Source organism: Euphorbia lathyris, chromosome 1, assembly GCF_963576675.1.
Source record: "Euphorbia lathyris chromosome 1, ddEupLath1.1, whole genome shotgun sequence".
NCBI classification, from domain to species: Eukaryota; Viridiplantae; Streptophyta; class Magnoliopsida; order Malpighiales; family Euphorbiaceae; genus Euphorbia; species Euphorbia lathyris.
In genome coordinates this window covers 88,238,480-88,256,543 of record NC_088910.1, presented here as the reverse complement: position 1 = coordinate 88,256,543, position 18,064 = coordinate 88,238,480, and the positions used below count along the sequence as shown (strand labels likewise).

The 18,064-nt window shown below is 34.2% G+C and overlaps 1 protein-coding gene across 1 annotated transcript; it reads left to right on the top strand.

Annotated features, from left to right (window-relative positions):
• The first annotated feature begins 1,075 nt into the window (after positions 1 to 1,075).
• LOC136205688 (D-2-hydroxyglutarate dehydrogenase, mitochondrial) lies at positions 1,076 to 11,978 on the top strand. The gene is made up of 16 exons (XM_065996404.1): positions 1,076 to 1,297; positions 1,426 to 1,739; positions 2,158 to 2,259; positions 3,294 to 3,341; positions 3,649 to 3,719; positions 4,891 to 5,009; positions 5,489 to 5,584; positions 5,687 to 5,796; positions 6,131 to 6,211; positions 7,838 to 7,938; positions 8,542 to 8,650; positions 9,935 to 10,040; positions 10,371 to 10,456; positions 10,538 to 10,663; positions 10,779 to 10,875; positions 11,732 to 11,978. The coding sequence occupies exons 1-15, from the start codon at positions 1,189 to 1,191 to the stop codon at positions 10,872 to 10,874; spliced, it is 1,674 nt and encodes a 557-aa protein (XP_065852476.1). The 5' UTR covers positions 1,076 to 1,188; the 3' UTR covers position 10,875; positions 11,732 to 11,978.
• Positions 11,979 to 18,064: the final 6,086 nt, after the last annotated feature.

The following is an 18,064-nucleotide window of genomic DNA, read 5'->3' as shown; positions in this document are numbered from 1 at the left end:
AGGTTTTGCGTTTGATGATTTATGTAATGTAGCACACATACGCTTCTTGTAGCGATTTTTGTTTTTTCTTTTCCTTGTTTCGTTCTGTTCCTCCCCCTCTGTAATTTTTCACTTTTTTCAATAATATTCGGGTTGTTGGTTGTGTCGGGGGTGCCAGCCTAGCTGGGATGTCTGACATTCCTTCGCGTCCCAACTTTCATTCAAAAAAATTAAGTAAATATGAAGTGTTTTATGATAAGAAATGCCTACTAAAATTTAAAGTAACAAAGTGCTCTAGTAATATATAATTTTAGGGTATTATTTTTGATGATGTGGAGGGGTAAAATAATAAAGTTTGTAACTTTGCATTAAAATGCTCTTATTGTTCTGTTTGGGGGAATATCTTAAAAAGTTCCCCAATTTTAGCCATATGAATATTCCTTATATAAGATGGTGGTTTTTTTTTTTTAAATGATCGTAATTTCATTAGATAAGCAAAAAAGAGTATAACAAGCAAAATATAGAGAATAAAACCTCACATGATCATAGACTAAAGCAAATACAATATCCATGAAGTGATGAAAATAACTACAAATAGCATAAAAAACACAAAATAACAATATATTTTGCGTAAATTCAAATACGTGGAAAGATATCTGCAATCCAAACTTTATCTTTAGACCATTCCGAACATTCGGATCTGATTTTTATTTTGTTGCAACCATGTAAATTTATTAATCTACGGATAATATAAATCATTCCCGTTTTTGTTAAATCCGAAAAAAGCATAAACAGACGGAATAATAGAAAGCGGATGCAATGAGACAGATAAAAGTTCCCATGAAATATATAAAAGAAACCTAACAAGGTATGGAGAAGAAAAAAGGAAAATCCTAGATCAACAAAATAGGAAGATCCATGGAAAAAGAGAAGAGGAAGGAAAAGAGAAAGGAAGAAAGAAAAGAATTGTCTGTCATTTAAGAAGATGACCGTTACTGCGTTTGTTACAGAGGGAAAAGATTTTTTAATTTTAACAGCAAAGTTCTGATAGTGGGCTTAGCCTGACTCGGCCTAACCATCTGCAGTCCAGTCCACCACTTACAGATTGTAGTTGACAATGGCATGCTCATATATCTTGTCATTGCTGTATTCAAACGTTTACACGCAACTTCCTACATTCATCTACATGCATGGTGATTTCAATTTGTGATGGCAATGGACAAGTTCAGAGCACTTCATCGACTCTTGACCCACTCCTCCAAGTCACCATTTGATCTTCGATTGATCATCCATCACTCCAGTCGCCGTTTTGCTTCATGTAAGAATCGAATTCCTTTATTATCATCTCCTATTTCAACTTTGATTTCGATAATTTCAACCGCATCATCACATACAACATTTCTTCAAGAGATGATATTGAAGCCTATTTATGTATTTTTGTTTCAGTAATTACAGGTTTTGAGCATCGTTTCGATCGAAACGGTGAACACTACCTGCCGAAGCGAGAATTACAGACGCTTACTCCTTCCTCAACGACATATCCAGTTCAGTGTAGAAGTTTTGGTTCAGTGGCTACGACAATTCAGAGAAATTCGTTGTTTTCGACCTTGAATTCTGATGATATAGCCCATTTTAAGGGAATATTGGGCGAGAAAAATGTCGTTCAGGATGATGATAGGTTAGAGTCTGTGAATACCGATTGGATGCATAAATACAAAGGTTCCAGCAGGCTACTTCTCCTACCTAGAAGCACTGATGAGGTTCATTTCTGTTTCTCGGTTTTCTGCATTGGATATGGGTTGATGACTTACTTGTTTATTAACGGAGATCTAATATGTGCTACTGATTTTTATGCTGTTGAAATAAGAATTATGCTTTCTTTCTAGAGAATTTTGAGTGTGAAATTCAATCATGCTATAATAGTATAATGTGAACCATGTTTGCTGCATTTGTAAGATGACAGAATTTCCAAAAGATTGTGAAATCTATGTAGGAACGGTTGGAGCACTTGCTCAATAGTCAGAGTAGTTCTGAGGCTGGGATACTTTCAATATGATGTTTTCTGTCGTAATCATCATTTATTTTGCTTGTTTCCAGAAGTTGTTGTGCTAAGTATGCCTACTTTACTTCCCTGGAAAATTTCCCTGTTACAGATATTCTTTGCTCTTTCCTTCCCAGGTTTCTCGGATTCTTAAATATTGTAATTCAAGGCACTTGGCTGTTGTTCCCCAAGGTGGAAATACTGGTCTTGTTGGAGGAAGTGTGCCGGTATTTGATGAGGTGATGCCACTGTGCAACTTATGATTATAAATGTTCATTGTGCTTATTAGAAGATGCAACGTGTTATTAATTAGTCACATTACCCCGTCCCGTAAAATGCTTATTGTCTAGAAATTTCTTTCATGTTGGTATACTTTTTAACTTGTCATATGTTTTATATGTTGATAGAGTTTTGCTTCATAATTTCTGTTCACAGTTTTATAGGAATAGTTATAGAAAATCAGTTATATTTTATGTTGATCTGCTGAAACAAGTGGAAAAAGAAAGATGATAGGGCAGTTGGGTGGCCCAAACCGGATGAGGTGAGAACCTTAAGCAATATAAATCATATTTCGTTATTTTGGAACTGAGAAACTGGTAGGAGTATGTGCTAGAATAAGAAAAAAAAAGGAAGGCCATAATTACACAGATATTTTTACTGAGAGGAGACTGGTTTTGTATCCTTTTCTTAGAACTATGCTTTTAGCAGGGTTAGGCAGTTGATGCTAATCATTCAGTTACCATGGATAAAATGATCTCATTTCTTAGCTTGTCAATGAAGGTATGATGAATGTGTGTCAAAATCTTTGGAGTTCGTCTTTTTCAAGAAATCCCGATATGTCATTTCACTGTAACCAGCCTTCCTTGATCAATAAAGCCCATTTATTTGAAATGTTCATATTTCCATACAATGGAATAATACACTACAGGCATACATATGCACCTGGGACATACCAAAACATGCTTACCTGCACATTTAGATGGACACACAATTTGGCTTTGGCAGGTGATGAAACTGCCTCATTCAATGTTTGGATTTGAAACTGGATATGGCAATGTCTAGGTATGAACTAAAGGTTATTTTTTCTCCTCTAACATGATTCACATGGTTGAATATGATCATAATATTAATGTTGATGAGTGTGTAGATCACATATAGGAGTGCACATATGCAACCGAGTCCAGATTTTACATATAATATCATTAATTAGAGTCTGTAAAATTCTCCAATATACACTCATGATTAAAAAGCTAACCCACTATCTTTTCTGCAGGTGATTATAGGTACGAGTTTGATGAATAAAATTTTATCTTTTGACAAGGTGGGCATCATATCCCTTCAAGTTTTTTCGCAGCTTTTTTTCCCACTTGAATTCATATGTATACATTGGCAAATATCACCTGATAAAACGTTCAGGCTCACTTATCTGATTTCTTCTAGTTCCATGACATTTGAGTTGTATTATTTGTTGCTCTTTCTCAAGCAGTAGTTGGTATCTGGCTTAGCCTCTTCTTCATATTTCATTCCTTGTATTTACAAGTTCGTATAATTTAATATTTTATTTCAGTTTTAACGTTCAGGAACTATTGCTATGCATCCTAAAGTGATTGTTTCATGCTATTTTTCAGATCAGTGGTATTCTGGTGTGTGAAGCTGGATGCATATTGGAAAACCTGATAGCTTTCCTGGATAACCAAGGGTAAATATCCTATATTTTTGCAGTTTTTTCCCTGCAACATATTAAAGGCACCGGAATTAACAGTAACATAACATAGTTTGAATTAGAACTGAAACTAGCTGTTGATTTCCCCATTGAAAACAATTGTCATACGATTTAGTTTCCCATAAATCAATAATATTATTATCCAGTTGAGAAACTACTCTTGATAATTTTGTGATAGGCATGCAATTATATGTCATCATTATTGACAAATTCTTTTGCCACTGGACAGTGTTTGACTTTCTTTATGATTGACAGGACCATGTATTAACTAATAGGAGTATTTGGCTTATATACCAGAACTGGAATTAATAGTGATATTATATGATACGTAATCAGTTACTAACTAATAGAATGTCATAATGAAGTAATAAAATAAGATACTAAATAAGAGGGGTAAATTACATACATGGTGTACAACTTTTGTCATTTTTCACACTTTGATGTACAATCCTTAATTTTGCACACAAAATTGTACAACCTTTTGGTGACCTCCCACTAAAGTGTACAACCGGTAATTATGACCGGTCAACGCTAAGTCAACGTTGCTGTCGCGGCGCGTTGACTTCGTGTTGGCCGGTCAACTGTTGACTTTTAGGGAAGTCAAATAGCTGACGAGGCACGTTGATTTTGCGTTGACCGGTCACAATTACCGGCTGTACACTTTAGTGGGAAGTCACCAAAAGGTTGTACAGTTTTGTGTGCAAAATTGAAGGTTGCACACCAAATAGGGAAAAAGTTGTACAACACATATGTAATTTACCGTAAATAAGAGAATAGGAAATGAAGTTGATGGCTGGAGATGAATGATTCCCGAAGGATGGACTATGGACAATCATCCTATGGGCAATGGAATTCTCATTCCTTCTTTTTTTTTTTTGGCAAACCAAGGAGGAATGAGAACCAAGCATTATCGTCTCAATTCTTGAGTAAAAAATACCCTTCCCAAACACCTCCTTGATTTGAATCGTATGATGTAAATTCTTATTTGTTTGGTCTGGTGTCTTTTGGCAGTTGAACTTTTGATGTGTTTTGGCCCTAATAGTATGTTCTAAAGTACTAATATTTCACCCATTGAATTGAAACTGCACCAAAACAAAATTTGACACCTTATAGATGTTTTATGCAAGCAAATTATGCTTCCATTCAGATTTATTATGCCACTGGACTTAGGTGCTAAGGGTAGCTGCCAAATCGGTGGAAATGTTTCAACTAATGCTGGTGGTCTGCGCCTTGTTCGTTATGGTTCACTACATGGAAATGTACTTGGTGAGAACTACATTGTCTACTATCTACTGAACTTTATTCACAATTGGAAAGTCGATTTGAAATGTTTGTGGTTGGAAGGCAATGTGACATGGCACGAAGATGGTTATACCAATGAGTCTTTCTACCAAATAAAATAAACTATGCTTGCAATATAGGGAGTTGTGTGTACGATACAAGTTATTTGCCAGTTCGGGATTTCATATCTATATATATATCATTTAAATCTTATAGACGTCTCTGACTTGTTGTGGCCGGCATATGGTAAAATTAAAAATCTTAAAAATGTGTAGCACCATCAATACCCAAGCCAGAAATCTTTTTAGCACAATGAGGCCATGAAGCATGCTTGTGTTGAAGGTGTATTAGTTCATTTATTTGATGGTGAGGTACTTAAGAGTCTGATTTAGGTTTTAATTGTGAAACTGCTTTTTCTTATAGTTGTGTTTATTCTGAACATACTTTGTTCATTTTTTATACAGGCTTGGAGACTGTTCTGGCAAATGGCGATGTGCTTGATATGCTTGGAACTTTGCGTAAGGATAACACAGGTTATGATTTAAAGCATTTGTTTATAGGTACACTCTAAATTCTTCAGTTTGGGTTTATATTTCAGGACTACTTGCTAGTCAATAATTAGTAAGTGGATGTTATGGTTCATGCAATTATCTATGGTATAGGAAGTGAAGGCTCCTTGGGTATAGTAACTAAGGTGTCCATACTTACCCCACCAAAACTATCTTCAGTGAATATAGCTTTTCTTGCATGCAATGATTACCTCAGCTGCCAGGTATGATTATGTACTGTATAAGTGAAGTTCCTTACCTATGATCTGCCATTTTAAAGTCGGTTAATTACTCAGATATAGAAAGATATATTGATATATTTATTCTAGTTCTAAACAAGGGGCAGGAAGATACATAATTATGTTTTGCACTCAAGTAAGGTTTAGATAGAAGCTCATTTTTTATTATTTTTCAGGAAAGAAGAATTTATTTTGATACGGAAGAAGTTTTACTACAGAAGCTTGTGTTGTGGCTTCATGTTAAATTGTTTGTCCCTGTGCTTTTGTAGAAAGAACTTTTTTCTTGCAGCTTTTCCTTATATACTGTTCTATTTGGCAGAAACTTCTATTGGAAGCAAAAAGGAAACTGGGAGAAATTCTGTCTGCGTTTGAATTTCTGGACAGTGAAGCGATGGATTTGGTAAAGTTTGCTATTTCTAATCTATTTTCATATGCTTTTAGAAACTTTTTATGAGCTATTGTACTTGAAAGTGTATGCAAAGGGGGTAGATAAGGTTACAGCTTTGCACAAGTGTACAAATTTTTAAGACCTTAATTGTGACTGTTATGTTGCATGCTTTCAAGTGGTTGATGAGGATGCATATAAATTTGATTTTGGCCCATTTTCTTTTGCAACTCCTGTTGTGTGCCTCTTGTAATATCTAAACGATTCTAGCTAAATTGAATAATTTGTTTAATTATAATTTATATGTTAATGAGAACAAAAAATTATTATTTTAGTACTTGAGTTCTGACTCAGATTTTTTAATATTATTTACTTTAGGAAGTGCTATAGTATATCAAGTTTTACATTCTATTTTCAATGTTATGTGATTTTTGTTTCTTGCTCTGTCACTTTGAAAAGCCATTGCACAACATTGTCTTTTCTTTCTCTTGCTCCAATAATATTTTGATCATTATCGCGAGAAATAACTTTGAGCTACTCCTTTTTGGGTATTTTCTTTTTCTCTATTTTCTCACAACAAAAAGCTATGCTTTGCATTGCTTGCACAATTTCAAATATGTGTTCTGCTGTTTGAGTATTCTTACTAGGACATCTTCACCTTCTTCTTAACTTTCTTTCATTGTTGTTCTTTTTCTGCCATGGTTTTCATAAAACGAATCTTGCCTATTAAATTACCTAGCCTGAAAGCACTACTCAGGACAATTTATTAAAAAGAAAGAAAGAAAAAGAAGCTTTTTAAATAGTGCCAATGAGTCTGGGTTTGGCTTTTCAGTTGAAGAAACTCCCCACTCTCCCATCTTTCTAATAAATTTCCTCCCATTTCTGTTTTTCACTATGTTACACACTTTTCTCTGCTAATCCTTTCAAGCTGGGTTTTCCTTTTCTCCCTAAAATTGCATTTCTACGTTTAAATTTTTTTTATCATCTGAATGACTGGCTTCCTCAAATGGATTGCTGGAAGAGATTCAGCAAAAGTTTCTAAGAACAAGCCAGTTTGGACCTTAACATGCTTCTAGTCTATGTTGCACGGACACTCTTTAGTAGTGTTTCTGCATTTCATGTCCATGTCCGTGTCTGTTTTTGTTTGAAGGCTATTTTATGAAGGTTGTGTTTTATAAATTATGTTTCCCGGTGTCCGTTTCCATGTCCGTGCAACGTAACTTCCAGTTATAAGAAGCTCTTTTAAATCATGAGTATTTGATGTACATGATACCATGTATAGTCTAAATCAGCTACCTTCCTGCAGTCGTCAATTATTTATCACTTCCAAATTAGTAATATAGCAATTCGTGGTTCCATTTAATCCATCGTGCTGTGACATGTGCTCCACAGGGTGCTTATGTGTTTTACCCATAATTTGCAATGTTGAGTATACTTAATTTGTACCGCCATCAGTTTTCTACCCTTTTAATTGCCCCAAAGAAATAGATAAATAAATAAAAGAAACGGATTTCCAAACACAGCAAATAATTTTTTCTGTTTCCTCTCATGGTTGTTTTGTGAAGCATGTTATATATTATTATGAAAGTATCTCATCTTCTGTTTTGGTTTTGATCCTGCTGATTGTATTTTATCTGGCAGGTTCTAAACCATTTAGAAGGTGTTCGGAATCCATTGCCTCCCTCAATGCACAACTTTTATGTTCTGATTGAGACAACAGGCAGTGATGAATCTTATGACAAGTAATCTTCTTGTTTCATTTTCATTCTGAAGTTCCTGTAATTTGCTCTTCAAGAATATGTTATCATTACACAAATTTTCAGTGGTGTTGAGGTTGACGCCCATTGGCCCTTCCTTAAATATATATATATATATATATATATATATATAAAAAAATATATATATATATATATATGTATGTATATTTTTTCTTTTTACTTTTTTCAAGAATTTAATGTACTTATATCGGAAGACTGGTGATACCTGAGACTTTTGATTTGAGGTTTACAAGCAGAAACTGATTGATTTTCTCAGAAAGAAAAAAGATTTACATACTGGAAAGGCTTTGTTTTGCAATGTAGAGACGTGAGATGTTTTCTTGACTTTCACTGACCAAATAATCTCAAGATCAGTTGATACTTCGGTATAGCGAAAGTAACTCTGTTGCCATTTTTTGATTGTAGACTTATTTGGTTTTTGTTTTGACCTTTCATCAGTTTTAATGTTTAACTGCATTTTGTCCTTCAAAACTTGGTCAATGTATTAATTCTTTTTCTAATTGATTTGCATAACTTCAACTTCCATGTTATCAGTTCCAAGTATGACTAGTGTATGATTGTTTACAGAGAGAAACTTGAGGCATTTTTACTTCGTGCAATGGAATCTGGTCTAGTTTCTGATGGAGTACTTGCACAAGACATTAACCAAGCATCCTCTTTTTGGCGTATACGTGAGGTCTCTCTTTCCACCTCAATTTGTTTTCCTTGCATGCACCATTCTTCGTATTTTTAGAGAGAGTGCATATGCCTGTGCTTCTTTCACTTTTGATCCATGGATGATTTCTTTGTTCTCACACCTTTTGTTTGATTGAAAATGCACCCATCTACTTTTTGGATCGATAGAATCTCCTTGGTGTGAATCAAAATTTCAAATCTAAGATGCTTGTTTTCCAAAAATGATATATATGGGGCCAGACTTTTAATTTTTTTTATAAACTTTGGTCCCATTAAAAATAATATGTATTTTTTTAAAATTTACTTGATCCTTATAATTTAAATAACATTTCACTCTATGAGACCTTGTTTTCTAGAAAGTACTTCCTAGAAATTAGAGAACAGTTTTCAAGTTTTCATTTTATTTTCTATTTCCATAAAAGAATTAACAGAAAGCACCTATCTTTCTTATAAGTATAAGAATGATACGTACGAAGGTGACTAGAAAAAACAAACTGTTCTCTACCATGCTACCTCTTTGCATGTGTTTTTTTTTTTTTAATTTGCGCAATTGCGTTTACATTAAATAACAAAGAAAAATCTCCACCCCACCCCCATGTGATTCGAACCCATGACTTCCCCAGTCATGGGTACGCTCTCAACCACTAGGATAAGAGCTTCACCCCATATGTGTGCATGTGTTGTAGTTGCTAAACTTCTCTCAAATAAAAAGCTAAAATTAAAGAAATTGAGTTTATCAAAAACTTTAAATTATTAGATTAAATAATTTCATGTTATGCTCATTATAATTGTTAGATTGAACATGAATACCAGTTTCTAAAAACTAAACTTCTATATTTATTTTTTCATGTTCAATTAAGAAGTTTTTTTTCAAGATAATAGTGCATAGTAACAAGTAAATAATAAAATTGATGGGCAATCTGATCAAATGAACTTTTTAATTCGTTTTATAAAAATACAATAGTGAAAACTTGAGAAATGGAGAAAAATAAATTGGTCAAAAGGGATTATGTTTTTCACATTTAGATAAGACTTGAGCTTTTCATATGAAACGACATTTTAATCCCTGTTAAAAGATTATTGACTAAAATTTGTTTGAAAGGTGAAAACTTCACTTATTATTATTTTCTTCTTTTAGTTGAAGCAAGGGACTAATTACATTTGGGGTCTCTTATTAAAAGCCTATATTGTAGTATTCTTCTAAACGCGAAGAAATGATTTAAAGTTAACGTGATGTATATCAGAAGCTAACATTCATTAGTGGGGTCACTTTATTTGGCCACAGGGCATACCGGAAGCCTTGATGAGAGCAGGGCCTGTATACAAATATGATCTGTCAATACCTGTTGAACATATGTATAATCTTGTTCAAGAAATGCGGGAAAAATTGGGTAAGTCGCACTATCATTTATTCACTCTGAACAAAATTTTAAGCCAGCATTTTCTATACAATAGAGGTGGTTGTTGCATGTACCATCTGATAATTTCATTAGAATTTCTGAAATTAATTGATAAAATGAATAGAAGCCTCGGCTAGGCAGGGAGTGGTGGTTCCAGAAATGGTTCTATTTGGAACCTGAAATAACGTGATCTCTCCTACTTTGGATTAACTTCTTTTCACTTAAACATTTCTTTTTTAAGTGGGGAAAGAAATTGCTTATATCACAATGCACATCCATAGGAACATCATATTCACTCTGGTATGTCTTATAATTTTCCAGGTCAAAAGGCTAAAGTAGTAGGGTATGGGCATCTGGGGGATAGCAATTTGCATCTAAATATTTCTGCTACCAAGTACGATGATACGGTAATTTTCATTACCCAGACGCGGAGTTAATTGCATATCACAAATTACATTTCGTAGATTAATTTTGGAGCATTATTGCAGATTTTAGCACAAATTGAGCCCTACGTCTATGAGTGGACATCTAAACACAAAGGAAGTATAAGTGCAGAACATGGCCTGGGACTTATGAAAGCCAATAAGATCTTCTATAGCAAGACGCATGAAACAGTATGTATCCCTGAACTTGTATTCATAGGAATTCATATTATCATGATGTGTTTTTGGAGTATATGTAGTTACCTTGCAAAGTGATGTCTAATTTACGTATGATCCACTTGCTTAGGTACAAGTGATGGCTTCAATCAAGAAATTGCTGGATCCTAATGGAATTCTTAATCCATATAAAGTTCTTCCTCAGTCAGTTCTTACTCATGAATGAGGTAATAAATTCAAGGGCAAAGTAAAAAAAGAATATGTTTGTGTTTTGCCCTATTTGTAAACATAGGTACGTGGTTTAAAAGTTTGCAAATAAAGACGTGTTTTGCTTTTTGTACAAAACAAAGTATTTGAAATTACACATGTTTTTTAAAATTACATTTACCTATTAACAAATAAAGACTCCAAAATCGAATTGTGACGGTGTAAACTGAAGTTAAATATCAATCTAGTTCATAAATTGTTAAATTAGTGAAAAACATAAAATGTCCATCATATGATTTATGGTTTCGATTTAGGGTACTGTGTTTTGGGAAGGGCTGTGTTTTGTCGATATGTAAGAATAATTTTCTTTAAGATAAAATTTTCATTGGTTGTAATCAGAATTTAATAGTGTAATTTGAAATAGTTTATTTTGTAAATAAAACATACCACAGAACTCTATTTACAAACTTGTAAACCACAGACCTCTATTTGCAAATTTGACAAATCACAAGTTGTACTTTTCCCCACATTCAAATCTGCACGGGTACAGAAACAGACAAGGATAGGGAAACAACACCAGAAACATTATTTAACTTTCACAAAATAGCTTTCAAATGTAAACGGACATAGACACTAAATGCAGAAAAGCTACTAAAAAGGAGTTTCCGTTCTTCAAATCAATCCTTGTCTCTTTCTGGATTTCCAAACTGATTGTTCTTGACAGTGATACTGAACTAACTCAGGGTTGAAAACATTTGCGTCATATAAAATAATAATAATATAATAATATTATTGTTATTATTTTACAGTAAATATACTTGTTTAATTGGTGGAAAAAATCTTGGATTGTATTGACAGTTCAAGCTTTGATTGCAGAGTACTTAGGGGGCGTTTGGTTTAAGCTTTAGAATCGGAATCGGAATTCGGCGGAATCAGAATCGGAATGTGGTGGAATCAGAATCGAATGACTATTTATTTGAATCGGAATGAGATTCTCTTTGAAGCTGTTTGGTTCTTTTCTTTAATGATCGGAATCGAAATAAATACAACATTTGTCAAAAATAATTTAGTAAATAATTTTTATTATAACATCAATTAAAAAATAAATATAAAAAATATTAAATCATCCTAAAATTAATATTTTAATACAAAGAAAATTAAGTGTAAAAAATAGCATATTAAAATAAAATTAATAGTTTTTACTGATAGTTTTTATTATTATTGTTATAAATTCAAAAGAAAAACAAACATTTGCTATATAATACAGATATATTTCTTAAAAAAAAAATATAATACAAATACATTAGTATTACAAAAAGAATACATTAGTATTAAAATATAATATAATGTAACTACCCCTTTTTTTTTGATAGAATGTAACTACCCCATTTAAAATATAAAAAAATAACTATGATTATGAATAGTGGGTTTTTGGGTTTTGAAAAAACGTGGATATTGTAATGTTTTTTATAATAAATCAATGGTAATGGTAATGAAATGTGATCGAGGTGGAAAGATGAGGTTCCTATAGTTGGAGGAATGAGATTATTCTTCAGTTATATTTGTTTAACCAAACACTAATAAAGAGAATAATTCAATCTTATTCTCATTCTATCGTTCAAGTTTAGGTAATCAAACACTCCCTTACAATAATCTGTATAATAGAGGATTCAAGCTCAAAATTAGTGTTGGAAATATGCCTTAGTTAATTTATTAGCAGATAATGTTTTATTTAATTATTTGAATTCAGGAGAAGTTATTCAGTTATTGCTTATGTTTAGGAGAAGTTATGGAAGTCAACTGATGTTTGTAATTCTGTATAAATTTCCTGAAGTTCAATAGAAGTTTAGTGTTGGTTCCAAACTCTTAAATGTTAATTTATGCAGTATCTTTTAATCAGGTTGTTGCACCAGTTTTTTGATGGCCAGAATTAGCAAGCTTAGGATACTTTGAAGGGTCTCTATCATAGTAATGATAGAACAAGAAGAAAAGGAGACTCTACAAGAGTTTTCTGATAAACGGTGATAAATAAAAGGTTTGGACATATTCAAAAGAATTGTAGAACCAAGTCTGAAGAAAGTGTCAAGTTGACACATGTTGCCGAAGAAGAAGAAGAAGAAGAAACATTGTTTTGAAATTGGTGAGACGTGCACCAATATGAAGCATTTGGAGAGAAGTGCTCCAATTCTAATATGAAGCATTTGGAGAGAAGTGCTCCAATTCTAGAATGGTGATGGGAAGTACATCATCAAAACAAATTTTGAATCAAGAGGTCCAATTGTAGAATGGCGATGGGAAGTACATCATCAAAACAAACTTTAAAACAAGTTGGATGTTTGTAAATACTAAGGCAATGAGGAGTTTGTTGGAAATATGTCTTAGTTAATTTATTAGCAGATAATGTTTTATCTAATTATTTGAATTCAAGAGAAGTTATTCAGTTATTGCTTATGTTTAGGAGAAGTTATGGAAGTCAACTGATGTTTGTAATTCTGTATAAATTTCCTGAAGTTCAATAGAAGTTTAGTGTTGGTTCCAAACTCTTTGAGTTGGTTCCAAACTCTTAAATGTTAATTACTACAATTAGCTATCAATGACAGATGTGAGTAAAGCTGATGTGTCAAGCACGCTTATAATGTGAATAAGAGAATGTATACAATTTTGATTTTAAACTGTAATCTTATATAAATAGATGATGTATTACTTACAAATTAATTCAATTCAATAAGAATTAAGTTGTTTTTCTCCTCTCCCATCGCAATTCAATAAGAATTAAACTGTAAGCTTATAGAAACCTAATTTTGCTTTAGACCTTTCCTGTTTTCTTTTTTTCTTCTAAATCAAAATGTCCAAAGTTAGTTATCTTTATGTTGCAATGCATTCTCGAGGCATGATTTTGAAGATAATAGCGATGGTTCATCCAATACGAAATCTGGATCTGGAAAATCAAGCAACGTAAATGATCGTAAGAAAGACGGAGAAAACAAGATTTCTAATGAGAATTCTGGTTCTAAACATGATGAGAATAACAACAATCACAATGATGATATTAATTGTAATCGCGATGTGAATTTCAATCACACAGGCTTCTAGCATCCAATTACTTCTACAGAAAATCCAAGTCTTATTTTGGTTAACATGTTGCTCACAGGTAACAACAACTATATTCCATAGTGTCATTGAATAACACATGCTTTGCACGCCAAATGCAAGTTCAATTTCATTTTGAGTAATATAGAACCTGACGATTCCTCCCTTGAATATGAGCGTTAGTCGAAGACTGATATCTTAGTTATATTTACGTTATGTTAAATTACGTTACATTACATTGTGTGAGGTTACTCTAACTTATGGTATGTTAAGTTTCGTTAAGTTACATTATGTTAAGTTAAGTTACGTTACGATAAGTTACATTATGTTATGTTATATTACGTTACGTTAAGTTAAGTTGCGTTAAGGTATGTTAAGTTATATTACACTACGTTATATTATGTTAAGTTGAATTATATTACAATAGGTTACGTCAAGTTACCTTAAGTTATGTTACATTAAGTTATATTAAGTTACATTACATTGAGTTATGTTACGGTAAGTTATGTTGAGTTGTTTTACGTTAAGTTTAGTTTTACATTGCGTTACGTTGCTCTAAGCTATAGTACTTTAAGTTTCGTTAAGTTACATTATGTTAGGTTAAGTTATGTTACGAGAACTTACGGTAAGTTACATTACGTTATTATGTTTTGTTATGTGATATGATGTTACGTTACGTTACTCTAAGTTACATTGCGTTATGTTACGTTATGTTACACAATGTTAAGTTTAGTTAAGTTACACTAAGTTACATTACGTTACATTAAGTTACGTTACGTTACGATAAGTTATGTTTAAAATGTACCCCATAATGTAGATATCAAGTAAAGTTATGTTGCAATAAAGTAGTAGTTGGTATTTTAGCGGTTCATTTTTTTTTGTAGGAAAGGAAAAAAAACAACAAAAAACAAAGAGCTTAGCCCGGGATCAGCCTAGGAAAACTGACCCCCACCATATCATCCATCAGAAGAGAAGAAAGGAAACTAGGAGGTGAAGAGAAGGTAGAGACCCCCAAAATCCTCACATGGCCTTCTGCTGCAAGACGATCCGCCACCCTATTCTGCTCCCTGAAAATGTGGTAGAAACTGATGGACTCAAAGGAAGAAACTAACCTTCTAATCCCTTTGATTAAGTTCTTGCTATTTAAACAAATAGCATTAATATCAGAAATCATTCTGACAGCTTCCATATTATCTGATTCCACGAGCAGCTTCTTCAACCCTAGATTAATAGCTAACCTGAGACCAGAATAAATCCCCCAAAGCTCCGCAGAAAAGGAAGACCCCATACCCAAATTCTGAGCAAACCCAGACACCCAACCGCCTCCTTCATTTCTCAACACCCCTCCAGCAGCAATCTTACCATCTTTTAGGCAAGATCCATCCGTGTTTAATTTCACCATCCCTTCGCTAGGCCTACTCCAGCCAAAGAGATGGACATCCTTCCTCTGAATAGACCCAGCTAAAGTGTCCTCTTTGAAGCTATCCACAATAGTCCAAATCTTATTGGAGAAGAAATTAAAAAGATTGGGCATAACTACAGTTTCTCCTCCAAAAATCTCCTCATTTCTCCATTTCCAAATCTGGTGACAGACAACTGCAAAAATGGTCACATCATGCTCAAGATCAGCCAATAGCTTCCCACTAACACCATCAACAAACCAGTCAAGATCAGAATGGGACAAGAACGCAGACAACAACTGGTCAGGGAGAACTTTCCTCCACACCTCTTTACTCTTAGCACAATCTCTAAGAGCATGGCAAATGGTTTCTTCATACCCACTGCATCTACTACAAGCTCCAGACTCCACCAAATGCCGCCTTTTCCTATCTGTATTAGTAAGCAGCCTATTTTTAACACCAAGCCACAAGAAGCTCCTAATGCGGTAAGGGACTTTCAAGTCCCAAATAATTTTCCACAGCTCCGGGTATGGAGTCTCCAATCCTTGATTAAAGGCCTCAAAAGCAAATTTACAGGAATAAGCTCCATTGTTTGTCAAAGACCAACAGTGACCATCCCTATCCTCCTCCTTGCTACTAACTTTTATTCCTCTAATCTTCAGGAGCATTTCCAGATTGAGGTAAGAATCGAACCTTGACCAAATCCAATCACCCTCAGAATCCACCACATCCGCAATCCTCCAATTTCGAATACCTACAGGCGGTATGGAATCACAAACCTCTAATAAGGGTTTCTTACCAATCCAGATATCATTCCAAAAGCTAATTGACTTACCATTACCCACATCCCAGCCAATCCCAGAGCAAAACTCAGTGAACACAACACTAAGGCCTTTCCAAAGAAAGGAACAGTTGATAACTCTCTCCTTAGGACCCCCAAAGATCCTATCCTTTCTATACTTTCCGCATAACAACTGAACCCAAAGAGTAGAAGGAAGTTGTCATATCCTCCACAGAAGCTTCATCAGTAACACTTTATTGTTATCTCTGGCTTTCCTAATCCCCAACCCTCCCATACTTTTAGGTTGACAGACTTCTTTCCAAGGAACGAGGTGATTTTTTTCCCTCCTCAGAATCCCCCTACAGGAAACGACGATTGAGTTTATTAAGATCATTAAGCACAGGCTCAGGCAGCCGACAAGCTTGCATAATATGATTAGGAACCGCACAATTAACTGACTGAATTAAAGAAAGGCAGCCCGCAAGCGAAAGAGTCTTAGCTTTCCAAATGACACATTTACTATTAGTTTTATCCAACGTCTCCTTAAAAGAAGCTTTCGAGACTCTATCACTATGGAGGGGAATCCCCAGGTACTTACCCAAAGAATTAGTCAGAGGAATACCAGAAATATCACTCAACCTTTTGCAAACTCTTTGACTCATATTTTTTGAACACAACATCCGGGACTTTTGGATATTCAGCTTTTGGCCAGAAGCAGAGCAAAAGCAGTTAAGGATATCCATAATCACACCAATTTGCTCCTCATTGCCTTCCATAAAGATCATAACATCATCAGCAAAGAACAAATGAGTAATCTGGGGACATAATTTATTGATTGACACCGGATGAAAAATCCCATTACTGACGGCATCTTGGATAAGGTGAGTCAACCTCTCCATAGCAATTACAAATAAAAAGGGACTCATATGATCCCTTTGACGGATACCCCGGGAAGGAGAAAAATCCTCACACATATCTCCATTAATCAAAACTTGAAAAACAGGAGAAGAAATGCAGACCTCAATTAAACTCCTCCAACTATCTGGAATCCCTGCTCTCTCCAGACTATCTATAAGAAAACTCCAGTTTAGACGATCATAAGCTTTTTCCAAGTCTAGTTTAAGAGCCACAATACCCCTCTTTCCCTTTTTGATTTTCATAGAGTGGACCATCTCCTGGGCAATAACCACATTATCCATCATCTGTCTCCCAGGAACAAAACTGCCTTGATTTTGGCTGATTATATCAGGAAGAACACCTCGGAGTCTATTAGCCACAATTTTTGTAATAGTTTTATACAGCACATTACAAAGGCTAATAGGCCTCATTTGAAGGAATGAAGACGGCTTCTCAACTTTAGGAATCAGGACCAGAAGAGTTTTGTTCACAAGCCTAATATCCTCAGAACCACTAAAAACTCCCTTAATAAAACTATAAATGCCTTCTTTAACAGTCTCCCAATGTTTATAAAAAAAACCAGCCGGCAGACCATCAACTCCAGGAGCTTTAGTAGCCCCTATACTGAAGATTGCCTGATCAATTTCTTTCTGGTTAATAGGATGGAAGGCTTCCCGAACTTTATCATCTCCCAAACTGGGAAACGTAGTCCTAGACAGAGCTTTATCCAGATCCACAGGGTCTTCTTTGAACAACTCTTTATAGAAATTAAGGGCCATGCGACGAATGTCCTCATCCTCATAAACCCAATCACCATTAGGATCTTTGATAGCATCGATACGATTCTTCTGTCTCCTAATAACAGTTGAAAGATGAAAATACCTGGTATTATGATCTCCATCTTTAATCCAAGCTTTCCTAGATTTTTGAAACCAAAGTAATTCTTCCTGCCTAAGCACAGCTTCCAATTCCTTCTGGAGGGTTCTAAGAAGACCATCTAAACTGTGATCAAATCTATTCTCTAACAAACGTTGGATGCCC

Coding starts and splice junctions, on each gene's coding strand:
- LOC136205688 (XM_065996404.1), top strand. CDS start 1,189: ATGGCAATGGACAAGTTCAGAGCACTTCATCGACTCTTGACCCACTCC. Junction 5,585..5,686: donor TTTAAAGCATTTGTTTATAG/GTACACTCTAAA, acceptor TCTATGGTATAG/GAAGTGAAGGCTCCTTGGGT. Junction 8,651..9,934: donor CTTTTTGGCGTATACGTGAG/GTCTCTCTTTCC, acceptor ATTTGGCCACAG/GGCATACCGGAAGCCTTGAT.